Source organism: Mytilus edulis, chromosome 2 (assembly GCF_963676685.1).
Source record: "Mytilus edulis chromosome 2, xbMytEdul2.2, whole genome shotgun sequence".
Taxonomy (NCBI): Eukaryota; Metazoa; Mollusca; class Bivalvia; order Mytilida; family Mytilidae; genus Mytilus; species Mytilus edulis.
The window spans coordinates 88998125-89014212 of NC_092345.1; the positions used below are offsets into that span (position 1 = coordinate 88998125).

At 32.1% G+C, this 16088-nt stretch overlaps 1 protein-coding gene across 1 annotated transcript in view; it reads left to right on the forward strand.

The window, feature by feature from the left end:
- Window positions 1–472: 472 nt before the first annotated feature.
- Window positions 473–16088, forward strand: part of LOC139513333 (epithelial sodium channel subunit beta-like) — a 47451-nt gene continuing 31835 nt past the window's right edge. Inside the window, exon 1 of the mRNA XM_071301729.1 lies at window positions 473–663. Within this exon, the coding sequence (XP_071157830.1) occupies window positions 598–663 (66 nt within the window). The 5' untranslated portion in view covers window positions 473–597. The remainder of the gene's footprint in view (window positions 664–16088) is intronic.

The window sequence follows — 16088 nt, forward strand, 5'->3', positions numbered from 1 at the left end:
ACTGACTCAGACGTACTTATGAATATAATTATTTTCTGTGACTGTATCTTACATTAATTTGTAGGATCCTTTACTATAGATAATTTAGCTGATCTGTAACAACACCATCTTCATGCCTCATATATCATGTACTGTAGTACGCCGCTAGATTAAAACTGACGTGGAAAGGTAACACATGCCCACCGAAAGCTCTTTTTTTGAGAGCCCAGGTGGTCGTGTGGTCTAGCGGGACGGCTGCAGTGCAGGCGATTTGGTGTCACGATATCACAGTAGCATGGGTTCGAATCCCGGCGAGGGAAGAACCAAAAATTTGCGAAAGCAAATTTACAGATCTAACATTGTTGGGTTGATGTTTAGACGAGCATATATATATATGATAATTTATTTTTAGCAATAACCTTATGCACAAATGTATCCAATTTCTAGCCAATCAATTCTGAAACGATCATTAACTCATAAACTCGGTTTGCTTTATAATTACATATTGAATAGCCTCCTGTGTGAATTGCTTTAGACATTAATGATAGAATTTATAAACGATTTGTGTTTGATTAATTTCTGAAATGTGATCAAACTTTGAAGTGGTAAAACCTCCTAATGGATAAAAAATGTAAGGAGCTGAAAGCTAGAGAGGTTTGGCAAGTTTGGCATCAACATATAAAGGTAAGAAATATTGAATAGAAATGAAAAAATAATATTTTCCGTCTTGTAATTAATTGAACGTTTTTGGGAAATCTATATTTTTTGAAACTTAATTAACAAAATTTCTAATCCAGGACAAAATTAGAGCCATTTGTCATTGCTGTAAATGCAGATATTAGAATTTTGCAATGCTTAAAAATAATAATATTTCAACTATAAATAAACAGGTTTATATACTGTGATGATATCCTTTGTGCAAATGGCTCTGTGACATATGTGAATTGCCAAATAAATTTAACCTGAAATACAATTTTACCTTTTTTTGTAAGGGAAACTTAACATGAACGAAAACTTAATCCAAAAAGGATATCTAAATCAAATTGAAATATAATTATAAGATTATAAAACAATAAAGAAAGCTGTATCCCTATATAAAAATACATTATTTTTTTTAACCTTTTTTGTGTGTTATTTTAGTTCACACTTTGTTGTCAGTAATTGAATTTTATGCGACTGGCATAAAAGGGAGAGATTTCGCTAGCTTTGAAATCAGTTTTTATCCACCCTTTCTTCACAAGAAAATGCCTTTACCAAATCAGGAATATTACAGTTGTATATCCATTTATTTAAGCTTTATATTTTTCCATTTGATAATGGAATTTACGTTTTTATTTTTTGTAAAAAGTTATCAAAGGTACCAGGATTAAAATTTAGTACGCCAGACGCGCGTTTCGTCTACATAAGACTTATCAGTGACGCTCATATCATAAACAATATTTACAACTGTAAGTCCGCATACATTTGCATTCCTTCCAAATATTTGACATCTTTGAAAATTTTCATAATCCTGACCTTTTCGGATCTACAATTGAATTTTTATGAAATGTTTTTGGACTCTACCCGTTTTAGAATACACCAAATTACTCGTCAGTTATCGTTTTTTCATTCAAGACCAAGACTTTATCTCAACATTTCTTAAAATCACGATTTTTTGTTATTTTATAATGTTGGGTATTATTACTATATTTTCCGGAATTCCTTATCTACTTCGTTATCGGTTTTTGACTGAATATGTTAGTCGATTTCCGTGTACTAAAAGTGCTAGTACGATCAATTATATTTAAACGGTTCTATTTCTATCTTTAACTTTGGTGTAGCTTAAATATATATAAAATCGTCCGAAATTAAGATAAAATCAAACTAAAACATAGTTTTTGAGTTCTGCCGAATATACCCCTGTCTAAATAAGGAGTCGTATCGGAAAATTGTAGAAGATCTTCCGAGTCGTGTAGAATTTTCACAGTCCAGTTAAAATGAAATTTCTTCCTATGCCAAAATGCAAAAACTATCCATTGATTGGCACAGATGCATAGTCTGTCAGATATTTACTACATTAAAACTATGTAGTTCAACACTTAAATGAAGATACAGTTTTATCGCCGCAATGGAAAAAAACAGAAAGACGAAGTTTACAGAAGTATGAAAAAAAATGAAAGCATCCCATTTGAAAGTACAAATTATCATAACAGTTGCTATAAATATTTCACAAAAAAGCACAACATATAATCTTCTGTTTTGTCTGTACAGAGACTTTGTACTACAGTTACTAATTTTACTGAGCCAGTCTCTGATCATATATCAACGAGGCAGTAGATCTACAACTAACTCTGATTTGTCTGTTTGTATATTTTGCAAATGTATAAAGCCTATAAGCAAGTTACTCAACTTCATAAGGTATCATCTGAGGAGCAAACTCACGCTGTATTGAGTGTTGCTACACATATCTCCTACAATTATTTGATTTACAAAATAACTCATGAGAATTTTACTTGTAAAGCTTTATACTATCGAGCTTGCATCACTAATATTTACTACACAATTTGAAATCAGAAAGTAAAGAGCTATCTAATTCTGCACATGAAACAGCTTTGCTAACGTTTCGACGATTAATGATGACTTGACTGTACACAAGAAAGTATTCTGGCTAACAACTTTACTTGATAATTAAACCGGACTGAATTTCCACCGAGTATTGCCACCGAGAAAACTACACAACATATCAGCTTCAGCAAAAACTCAAAATATATTTTGGTCAATTTAAAGTTACATGTATACAGCCTAAACAAGGCCAAGGTACGTTCAATTTTGTATACAGAAGTTCTCTAATGTTGTCAGATGCCTTAAGGTGGTATGGGTGTCTTCCTCCATCTTGGATTGTAAAAAACAGAGAATCAAAGGTCCAGATTTTCCATCAAGTTAGCAAAATTTGATGCAGGAATGCAGATGTTTAATGTACATTTTCATTTAAAAGTACCAATTTATAAGAATATAACTTTTAAATATTGATATTTTTGCAAATGTTAATTATTTTGGGTTGTTTTAATTTTTTTTTTTAAATTGGCATTTTAAGGGGAGGTTACTCTAAAAAAGTGCATTTTCTGAAGGATTCTGTATGGAATTTTCCTATTTTGTATTTTAGCCGGAAAAAACGTACGGTGACCCTATCTTTTCTTTTGATATTCTCAAAGCAGTGTCTGAAAGCTATCTTTTCCTGAAGTATTTAACAATTCTATCATTTTGTTTAGTTTCTAATCACAAAATGGTGTTTTTTCCTGTATAATCCATACAAAATGTGTCATTTTGTCCCGTCCTGTAGCTTGAGAAAATGCGCGGTGACCTATCATTTTTATTATATTTTTCAACATGTATCAATAGATACAACGTTTTGGCAAAGTATGAACAAATTCTATCATTTTTATTTTAGACTCCCATACCACCTTAAAGACGGAAAATTAACCGTTTAAAATGACTGTGATACATAGTCTGTCAAATTTAAAGATCTGAGCAGTGACTGCGAAACTGGTTGCAAATACTTTATGCAGCTACTAGTATTTTACGGAAGCAGATAGGTATTTAAATTTAAATTATGCCACCTGCTTTAAAACATTTCTTTATTATCTTTTGGATGATGGCGTATACGCGGCAGTTAACAAAGAGTACGATATACCTATTAACAAAGTTCTTAGATGTATGGCTTTAGCAGAATGTATATTATCTATAAAAAGACATTTTGTTTTACCCCTTTTACTTAAGGTTTATCATTACAAATGCACCGTATATATGGACACACCTTTGATCACTATTAACAAGTTTGGCTTATCATGAGATTAGAAAAATTGAAGATTGAGCATACGTTCTACATGGTATTATTTCTTCTTCTGGGGGTCAAACCTTATCCACGACAACGTCGTCCTAACTACAGAAACAATAAAAATTCTCCATATGACTTCGGTTGGTTAAAAGGCAACATCGGTTTGATGCCAATTATATTTACTGTTATGATGTCATCCGACTTTCTACAAGATTGGATCTGTTCACGCAAAGATTAAGGTATAGGGGAGGTTTGAGATCTCAAAAAATATGTTTAACCCCGCTGCATGTTTGCGCCTGTCCCAAGTCAGAAGCCTGTGGCCTTTGTTGGTCTTGTATGATTTTTGATTTTAATTTTTTGTGTATATTTCGGAGTTTAGTATGACATCCATTATCACTTCAAACTAGTATATACTTTTTGGTTAAGGGACCAGCTGAAGAAGACCTCCGCGTGTGGGTGTTTTTCGCTGCATTGATGACCCATTGGTGGTCTTCGGCCGTTGTCTGCTTTTTGATCGGGTTGTTGTCTCTTTAACACATTCCTCATATCCATTCTCAGTTTTAAAATCAATCTGTAGTAGATTTTAATTGTGTCCGCTTTGAGCAAAACCTCTGCTGTACTGATATATGCCCATGCCAAGGAAGTGGTCTTTGTATGAATATGTTGACCGGTAAGAATGATGACATTACAAGTGAAAATGAAGCTATGATACTCCGATATCGCAATATTCCGACACCTAAATGGTCTGACATGCCATTGGTCCGACGTTTCGATCATTTAATTATAATTATGATAACGGAATATTAACATAAAAAAAGCCAAATAAAAGGTTCAATATTAGAATAACCTTGTACTTCGTTTGAAGCGTTGAACCAAGTTATATGGGGTTCGTGTTGTTTATTCTTTAGTTTTCTATGTTGTGTCATGTGTACTATTGTTTGTCTGTTTGTCTTTTCATTTTTAGCCATGGCGTTGTCAGTTTATTTTAGATTTCTGAGTTTGACTGTCCCTTTGGTATCTTTCGTCCCTCTTTTATAAAAAAAAAAGAATGTATATTAGTGCCAAAGTAGCGGAACGTCATCACCAGCGTTATTAAAAATACAAAGTACTTTGTATTTTAGTGTTGTTTTATTAATTAGATATCTAAAGATACAAGACGGCCGACCAAAGTAAAACTAACCACAGTTTGACGTACAATGAGTGATAATATTTTCCTTGTGATGTTATATCAAAATTGTCTATTTGTTGATATAAATATACTAGTAGCACTTTACTCATTTTAGTAATGTTAGTTAGTACATTATACCTGATATAATGTTGCTAACGAAATTGCGGTATGATCCAGACTCAACATTTTGCACTACAATAATATTAAAACAAATATGTACAACGGTTGTCTAATTATGACGCGGTCGGCAGGCTTTCAAACTAACAGGAGACCATAAGATTCCTCCATTTTAATGTACAGTTGGGACTTTTCTCTGAAATTAAAAATGCGTCATATGTTATATTTTCCCCTTTCTTCAAATATTTTGTTTCGGATTATTTATATCGAATTTGCAGATATATGTTTGTAAATACTAGCAATCATTTGATAATGAGGTCTTATAAGATTTAAAAATAATGCAAGGGCGACTACAGATACATTTGTGTGACTGAAAGGTTTGATTTTCAAAGACTCATATATTTTCGGCTGTTCACCAGGAATTGATCCCATCGTTGTTTAGTTTACTGCTAAGGAATACGTGTGTCATAGGTGACAACGAGCATATTTTTAATTTGAATATAAGTGCAATCCAGAGGGAAATCTTGTTAAAAACTCCTGTGCAAATACTGAAAGATGGATCTCTTTAATGTTTTAAGCTTTTTCCGCAAAGACGCTATTTATAATAAATTCACAAGAAAACATTAGTATTTTTTAATGAAAGAATTGTTGTTTTCAATATAGCTAACTTTTAGAAAAGCAGGCTATGGGAGGTTTTATTAATAAAATTGGTATATATAAATTCCGTGTGTACAAACTCAATGGTTGTACACCTCACTGGAATATCGAAATTCATTTTTATCATTCAAATGCATCCGATCGTTAATCCAATGTACACATTTAGTGCGACTATATCGAGAAGACACGTTAAATAATAGAAACAACTCTAATTTTTTAATCAGAACAGGCATAATTAAATATAATCGCTATAGTCACACGAAGATAATATGTGGTTATTGAAAAAGTATCTGACAATGACCACACAAGCGTACTCGCAACCTCAGTTCTTAAAAATTTATATATTTCCAGAAAGTTTAACTGTATTAAGAAATGTAAGGAAAACTCTGGTAGTTGCTGACTAAAAAAAGCTATATATTATAGATTTTGTATATACAGAAGCTTCCACATGGTTTTTTTTATAATTATGCAGCTAACATTTTTGTAAATATCATGATGACAATCATCCAAAGAAATCATTTATTAGATAATGAAAAAAGATATTATGTATTTGCATGTTTATTTCAAATAAAAGGTTAATCGATAATTTATTTAAAACGTTCTTTTGTGTTCAGGAAACGACTTGTAATAAGTTTTTTTTTTTTTGTAAGAATGATTGTTTTTATTTATTGTTCCCGTGTTATCAGTTTTCCAACTGATCCTCCTTTCATCGAATGTGACTTATCACAAGGTACTAACTTGACATGAGTTACAACAGTAGAGTCACTGTTGGAACTTGAACAGGCTACCCATTCGGTTAATCTGAGATTGGCAAGTGTTGTAATGTACAATATACTTTGGTAGTCAACAAGACTATAAAACAAAACTCAGTTGAACATAGCTATTTTCCCGCCTTTTTACATGGGTCAGTGTGTTTGTCGTTGTTCTTTGACTGCTTGGGGGTATTGCTCCTTGGTATCATTTGACCTTTATTTCTCAATGAAAGAATTGTTCTAATGATGGTATAATCAGAAAACCGCTTCGAGCACATGACAATTATAAATGTCGTTTTCATTTTTTGAAATTTAATGAGAATGTTCAGTGTACTTTTTTTTCATAAAATATCCACTGAACTGTATCATGAATCCATTCATTCCTTTCTGTGTCTAAAATATAATTCAAGTGTAGTTGACTTATTAATCCTCTGCTGAAAACTGTGAGCATAGGATCATAGGTGTTAGCGTTAGATATATTTTCGTGAAAGTGAACATCAGTATTCTTTATCATATTCTGCCGATATCAATTGTAAATACTACTAGTATGAAGATATAATATGTACCGATCAACAGTTGACAGTGATTTACTAAGGCTTTTCTACCTCAGTCATAGATTACCTAACCTGTATTTGGCAAAACTTTTAGGAATTTTGGTCCTCAATGCTCTACAACTTCGTACTTTCTTTGGCCTTTTTAACTTTTTTGGATTCGAGCGTCACTGACGAGTCTTTTGTAGACGAAACGCGCGTCTGGAGTATATATTAAATTTAGTCCTGGTATCTATGATGAGTTTAATTATTAACATAATTAATGTATGTTTAATTTCGATAAGAATAGAATTAAATTTAGTGCACAATACACTCATTATATACATTGATAATTCATATAAAGTATGTGAAATGGTGACTATGTAATATTTGACAATTATCCGCTGAACTGTTTTGTTAAAATACACTTTTGTTTTGAAAAAACAATGAAAAAAACATTTTGAGTACTTTTATCAAGTATTTAAGTTTTACACGTTAAGTGTCACTATAGAGACTCATGTCCACGGAGTGATCGCCAGCCTAGTAGCCAGTATTTCGGTCCTGGCTTTTAAAAGTGAATTTTGTTTTATTAAATCTTAGATATCATCTTTTTAATTTATCAATTTATCTTCTAAGTGCATATCTCTGATTGCCTGTCTGGATTTTGCTTTATTTTGGGTTGTTGAGCTCTTCGGCGTTTTTTGCATGCTTTGGTTTTTCAAAAAGTTATGCCATGCAAATTCGTTAGGAGACATAAGTCGTTCAAATGCGGTTCTGGTCCAGTAAACGGTTACCTTTCATGTTAAAACTACTACAACGTCGATGGCTGTGCTGATGGACTGTAAGTTCCCGAGGATATGACTTACCAAGAAGCTAATAAAACTTAAATAACAAAAATAACGAACTCCAAAGAAAACTCAAAACAGAAAGTCCGTAATCAAATGGCAAAATCAAACGAACGGATATCAAATGTCATATTACTTCCGTTGGATTAGGAAATTTAAGGCATTAAGACAATGGTGGATTAAACCTGGTTTAATAGCTAGCTAAAACCTCTCCCCTGTATGACAGTCGCATCAAATTCCATCATATTGACAACGATGTGTGAAAAAAACAAACAGACATAATAGTTTAAAATGAAAATGTCAAAAATAGGGGTACAGCCGTCAACATTGTGTTTTTTTAATGCTTTTTTTTTATATCTAAATCACTATAAACACCAACAATTATGCAGCAAAGATACACACAAAGGCATATAGAAAAAACACATTAGTGAACATGAAATATAAGAATACCAAAACTTTGCTATAGCACAATAACACAATGACGGGATCTATCAGTACAGAGTCACATCATATGTATAAAAAACACGAAAAGGCATATAGACAAAGCACATAAGCAAATATGTACTTCAAAACCATCGTGTATTATTTATGAAGTGGATACTGTAATACTTACCAAACAAGGTATCGGTACCTTCCGGTGAACTTGTTTTAGAAAAAGAACGTCTCGTTTTTTGACATTTCACCTGGTCCATCAACTCAGACACTGGTTACGTTTACAAATTCTGAATAGCAGCTGCAAACTCTTGAAGAACGAATAATTTCGGAAATAATTTGGACCTGGCTAGAGAAACAAACAGGTAACAGGTATTGTTTGGTCGTAATTTTCTGTTGTAAAGTTTTGGCAATCGTTCTAAATTAGGGATTTGTATTAGATTTTGGATTTTAAAATGTTTTGGCTTCAACTATCACTGAAAAGACATTTAATGTTGGAATGCGCATATGCTGCTGTAAACATTTGGAACCGTTATTGGTATTGGTTAATACTGACATCCAATTATAAAACATTGACTTATAAAGGAACATCCAGCCACACTTAGATAACAGAATGGTATCTACTTACAAAGGTAAGAACAAGGAAACATTTTCTACTTTATGTATTTCTATGTTGACAAAACAAACAATTACCGCCTAGTGTATTTCAAAGGAATAATTATTAGACATGTTTGGTGAATTTAACAGCAAAATGTACGTCCATCGCAAACTTTTTGATATCAGCTCAGGGTAAGGAAACGTTTAAATTTATATTACGACATAAGCCATTCTATCATCATCTTTCATTAAAATAAAAACATTCAATGTTCACAATTTTGTAATTTTATGAAATTATTTGAATTACACAATTGTGCTAAGATAAAACTAACATTTAGCATATTGGGTAGTAATAATGTTTAATACATTTCAAAACAAAAGCCTATTTAGCTATTGTCAAAATTTGATAAATATTTGTCAATTTATTGTTTCATATTTGTCCATGAAAAGTATCTGAAACTTGTAAACTATAACATCAACAGGATTAACCTTCTTCATTGTCATTCTAGATAAAATAACATTGTCAAAAGTAAATAAATTATTAAAAGGGCAAGCCATGTAATTGTGATTAATGTCTTTCGAATGTCGAAGATGTTGATGAGATGAGCAATATATATCTTGACATCGAACGGGGTGCATGCTTAATATAACTAAATATGTCAAGGCACTTAACAGCGACAGGCCACGGTTTGACTATGAGATAGGAAAAAACATTTGGGGAAGAGACCGATTTTGAAAAAAAGTTCGTAAGACATTACGATGAATCAGATATTATTAGATATAAATAACAGACGAATACAAGTTACTAACTTGAGATCTGAATAAAAAACTTTAAAAGTTTTGTTAAATAAAATTTTGAATAATGATTGGTGTATGTTTGTTTGCACGCTTTATATGAACTTTTGAACAAGTATTTTAGTATAATTTGTATATACCATGGAGGAGGAAGGTTTTTCTATCCTTAAACTATTTAGATAATTGGATTATAATAAGGAATCTGGACCTGACATCAGGTACGAGACCAAGGTCCCTAGTGTAGACAGTGTTTAATTTGCCAATTTATTTGTATACCCTTTCCAAATTTATTGCTCCATGTGTAATGCCTCAAATAGCAAGTAGGGGTGAAATTACACTGTAAAAACAATTGGGTCATGAATTTATATATTCTATAATTTTTTTATAATTTGTCCCAAAAATAGTACAATACACTGAAAAATATTATTTAGAAAGCGCAGTTGGGATTTTTTTTAATTTTCATTTATTGTCTAAAAGAAATGCACTACGAAATAACTGTGGTCTCGGACTATCATAAATCATAAATTCTTTAAAATTAAAATATGCGCTGAAAAAAACAGCAATTCCTGAGGAAATAGTAATCAATGACTTTGTGTAATATTTCATATTGCAGCTATCGTTTCATTTTTTTGTTAAAAAAGATAGTTCTTTGTCGTCTTATAGACCATCATTTATAAAATGAGAGAGAGAGAGTTATAAACTTTTATAACCTACGCTCATTATGTATCATGTCCATAAGTTTGTTCGTATAATGTTGGTTTAAATATTCTGGTAAATATTTAAAACATGGTTGGATTTGTCCAAACACCTCAACCGATGATAAAACCAAAATGTTTCTTCGTAAGTATTTTTTAAATGTTTGGTCCATGAAATTTAAAAAAAAGCAAGACGAGTGTGTTCTGAAATGAAAACCATTTCTTACCTTAGGAATTGGAAGTCAAGTATTCCCATTGGACATCGAATTTCCCACAAAAAAGATAATTGAAAATGTTATAAAACGTTTAAAATGGCATAAGAATACAGATTAATTTATTATACAACTTTGACTATCTAAATCTTTCAATAAGTGTTGGCTTCTAGGATATTGAAATCAGCTATTGCATGTTCAGACATAAATAATTTTTTTTTCATTTGGCTTGAGCACTGAACAACAGCGAGTAAATATGATAGACTACGTGTGAAATTTGTCAAAATTATCCAATCGCGTAGTGGAATGAACTATTAATGGATTCTTATAAATTCAATATAACTTTTAGACTATTTTAAATCTCGGTCTATTTCTTATATTAATTCTTACATACTTTGAAATTTTAACCCTGTATTGCCCATTGCCAGGTGCATTCACATTGCCCATGTGAAATTTTTAAATTGTTTGTATATACCTTGAACGACGAATTTATGTGACATATAAAATTTTCTGACGACAGACACGCAAATCAATGAATGTGTTTGTAGATAGATGTTTTTTGTGTTCTGTTAATTTGTTCCTTTTAAATTGTTACACGATAGTGACTGCTGTACCCATAATTTGACTATTTCATTTATTATGTCTGTTTAGTTCACGTATCATTGTATTTATAACGCAATTTGATGAGACTGTCATCAAAGTGAGTGGTTAAGCACTTTAAAAACGATTTAATTCACCATTTTCTACATTTGAAAATGCCTCTATCAAGTCAGGAATATGACAGTTCTTGTCCATTCGTTTTTTATGTGGATTTTTCTCTAAGTTCAGTATTTTTGTGGTTCTACGTTTTTGTTATCTTTATTTTGAAAGGTCCCGAATTGAATCAGTAATTGGTTTTTATGTTCGGTCTTATAAATGGCTGATGCTTTTATCACCAAAAATTTAATTATATATCTGTCACGATAGTATTGCTGCAAAATATCAAATAATTTGAATTTTCAAATAATCATGACATTTCCCTGCTTGATATCACCGAAACAACTAATTGTCCATTGATTACAATTTTTGACCTTTTAATATACATGCATAATGTAACTGTGTACCACTTATTGCGGACCTGTTTTTGTATTGTTATCAGTTACAAGGTATGACTAAAATTAGCAAAGACCCATCGAAACAACATTTAATACATAAATTTAACAGAACTTTTAGATATTTGGATGATATCTTGGCTCTCAATAATGACGACTTCAGTATATAAGTAACACTCCCAAACGTGTCCGATTCCCCCAAACGTGTCTATTCTCCCGAAACGTGTCCGTAATATCCAATAATTCCCAAACGTGTCCGATTTTATAACCCCCAAACGTGTCCTATAATTGTTATTCGCCAAAACGTGTCCACTATTAAACGCAGGACGTCTCACGTCTTTTAGCGCTAATACATGAATAAAATCAATAACGTTTACGGCAATTCTATAAAGGGGGCATAGTTGATGAAGTGGTCATTTATTAGTTTTAGTTGGTTCAATGCCGGTTGTTATTGCAAATTTAACCTGTAACATCTAAATCAACTTTTGTTTAAAGATTCCAATCTGATTTACAAAGCTTGTATTATCAATTATACAAACAATGCAAGCAAGCCTAACAACGTTTTACTTTGCAAGCATTAGGAAATCAGCTGTAATCCGCGAATACTGCACGGCGGGCTTTTAAAAGGATTGACTTCCTTTTTTTCAACAGTTCTGATATTTTATTATCATACCGGGGATTTAGGATTGGGCCTAAATTTGTTTACGATTATTACGATTATTCGGGATTAACATTAGTTAAACTTAAAAATCATAAGAACCAGTAAAGACCGAAATTTTATAACTTCACTAAGAAACTATTTGATTCTCTAAAAAAATAGAAAAAAAACTCTGAAAATTATAAACTGGTAGTAAGGTTTCACATTATGAACTTTTGGTTTCGAGCATCACTTAAAAATACACGCAAACAAGGGACATTACGTCCAGTGGCAAATAGTTCATGCATGGACAGGACGACAACATACTTTGGATAAGTTATATTATGACATGCGGAAGAATATTTGCCGGAACTCTTGGATTGTACCTTAATTATTCCGGGAATTTGGGATTAGGCCTGACTGTGTACAGTTATAAGAATTTACGCTTTACGGTTATTTGGAATTTACACTAATCGTAACTAGGAATTAAATTATATTTCTTTGGAGCGGAAAAAGACAGTTTTATTTTTACGGAATATCAGTATAACAATCTTTTATTTCCCTTTATATTATAGGACAAGTTTGGGGAATTGAGCATGTTTGAAGGATTGGGCACGTTTGGGTGTTATTAAAAAAATGGACACGTTTAGGCGTTTGCATAATACAAATGACACACTTTGACACAACTAGACATGTTTTGCATTTCAGTGACGTCGATGTGGACACGTTTGGGAGTATCGGACACGTTTGGGGGGAAGGACACGTTTCTGAGTGTTACATATATACTAAAAAAAATTATCCTGTTGAACTTACTTTAAATAAAGCTAATACTTACAATGGCCACTTCCTTTTCCTCGATCTTGATATCTACATTATTAACGGGAAGCTTAGTTCTAACCTTTATGACAAAAGAGATGATTTTTCATTTCCTACCGTTAATTGTCCATTTTTAGATGGTGACGTTCCCTTGTCACCATCTAATGGTGGTTATATATCTGAACTTGTACGATTCGCTCGTGTATGTAACAACGTATTAGATTTTAGCGAGAGAAATTTATGTATTACTGAAAAAATATTACACCAAGGTTTTCGATATCACAAACTAGTCAAAACATTTATTAAATTTTATCATCGGTATAAGGAAATAATTCGTAAATATAACTCAACATGCAGACATCTTATACGTTCAGGTTTTTCACATCCAATCTTTTATGGTAATTTTCTTTACAAAGCACAAAAATGTCATTATTCACCTCCAAAGCTTACAAGGCCTTTAAACAGACTTATTAAGAAGGGATGTAGTTACGATACTGTTGTCAGGTCATTAAAGATTGCATATTTTGCTTATAATATTGATTCACTTATAGGGTCTTAGCATCGGAACTAAACACATTTTTTTAAACAGTTGTTGGCATGACACGGGTTATGTTCTCCTCATATATTTTATGATAGTATGATACTAAACCCCTAACGGGAGGGATTGTGCCTGATATTCATGTGATGAAGACATAATCTTTCAATCAGTTTAATTGAGATCTGGAGCTGGCATGTCAGTTAACTGCTAGTAGTCTGTTGTTATTTATGTATTATTGTCATTTTATTTATTTTCTTTTGTTACATCTTCTTACATCGGACTCGGACTTCTCTTGAACTGAATTATTATGTGCGTATTGTTATGCATTTACTTTTCTACATTGGTTAGAGGTATAGAGGAGGGTTGAGATCTCATAAACATGTTTAACCCCGCCGCAATTTTGCGCCTGTCCCAAGTCTGGAGCCTCTGTCCTTTGTTAGTCTTGTATGATTTTTAACTTTAGTTTCTTGTGTATCATTCGGAGTTTAGTATGACGTCCATTATCACTGTACTAGTATACATATTTTTAAGGGGCCATCTGAAGGACGGCTACGGGTGCGGGAGTTTCTCGCTACATTGAAGACCCATTTGGTGGCTTTCGGCTATTGTCTGCTCTATGGTCGGGTTGTTGTCGCTTTGACACATTCCCCATTTCCTTTCTCAATTTAATTAAACATTTCTGAACACACAATTAACACAACTCCAGTGTATGAGTGTAAAGTGGCAATATGGGACGTTTTTACTATAAAAAAAACATATATAATGACTTCCTGCATTTTGAATGATAAGTTATATAAGAAAAAAATTCCCTGAGTTTTTTGTTTTGCACCTTTTTTTATTAGAAGTGTGACACATTATTTTATTAAAAGGGTCAAACCACAAATTCAAAATCCCACATATTTTTCAAATTTAATGGCCCTATAGATATTTTACAATGAGGTTAACTTCATTAAAACATGATGTATCCTGAATTATTCATGTAGTAACATAATTTTTATAGGCTTACAAGCTAGTTTTCAGACAATAATCAATGTCTTATAGTGACACATGATATTCTGGAATGCCCCTACTAAAAAATATTTTAAAAAAATACCAGTCAGTATTGCTATTTCTGAATATCTTAATTTGCATACTATTAAGTACATATATCCTAAATTGCTATGCAAGTTCATGCATAAGTACAGTTAATCTGTAAAGGTCTCATTTTGAAAAGGTCATGTAAATTCATTTGCTAGTTTAAGTAAATAACATCAAACTCTCTATGTTTATCAGAGTAAGGCTACTGTAATATGTTCTAAATGGCAGTGGGTGAAATGGTGATATGACACGACATATTTTATCATCTTTCTTTATTGAATGAAATGAGATACCAATCCATAGCAAAAACGCATGTCGTCCTATGTTATGTATCAAAATTACTGGTTATCTAACTTGTGTATTTCAAAACCATTATAATCTGTTCCATACAAGTCAACATGAATAATTGATTTCATTGGTTCTTATATTTGATCACATACAACTGAGACTACTTAGTTTTTAATCGCTTTTTTTCCTTTAGTTAATCAAATTCGTCCGGGACTGCTTTGTTTGATAGTAATCAGAAAGAAAATGTATGTCTTTGAAAAATACGTCCATTTGTTTATATGTTTTTGTTGACTTATATCACAATTTATCATAATACAAATGTTGGCATTCAACTTTGAGACTTAACTCTCAGGCAGTATGTATCATGTTATACTATGTTATGCATAACGTAGAAAATGTTTATATGTTATGTATAACATATAAAATTGACAGAGTTAGTATTGCTTTGCTTCATAAAAAAGAATGGCCAACGTAGATACAAGTATCTTGTCTTAGGGAGGGATAAATCCTACTTTGTAAAGGATCACTCTGATTCAAACAAAAAATTCTCTGAAACTGATATTATCAAGATGCTTGATTTCTTGATTGACAACATATTTGTTACGTTCGGAGGACGTGTTTTTCAACAGACTGTCGGCATTCCAATGGGAACAAAGTGTACCCCTCTACTTGCCGACTTGTTTCTTTATTATTATGAGGCTGACTGCATGCAGGAACTTCTTAGGAAGAAAGAGAAGAAGTTAGCAATATCCTTTACCTCTACTTTCCGCTATATAGATGATGTTCTTTCACTAAATAATTCAAAATTTGGTGACTATGTGGAACGCATTTATCCCATTGAGCTAGAGATAAAGGATACAACAGATACAGTTAAGTCTGTCTCATATCTTGACTTACATCTAGAAATTGACAATGAGGGTCGGTTGAAATCATAATTTTACGATAAAAGAGATGATTTCAGCTTTCCAATTGTGAACTTTCCATTTTTAAGTAGCAACATCACAGCAGTACCTGCATACGGGGTATATATCTCCCAATTGATACGATA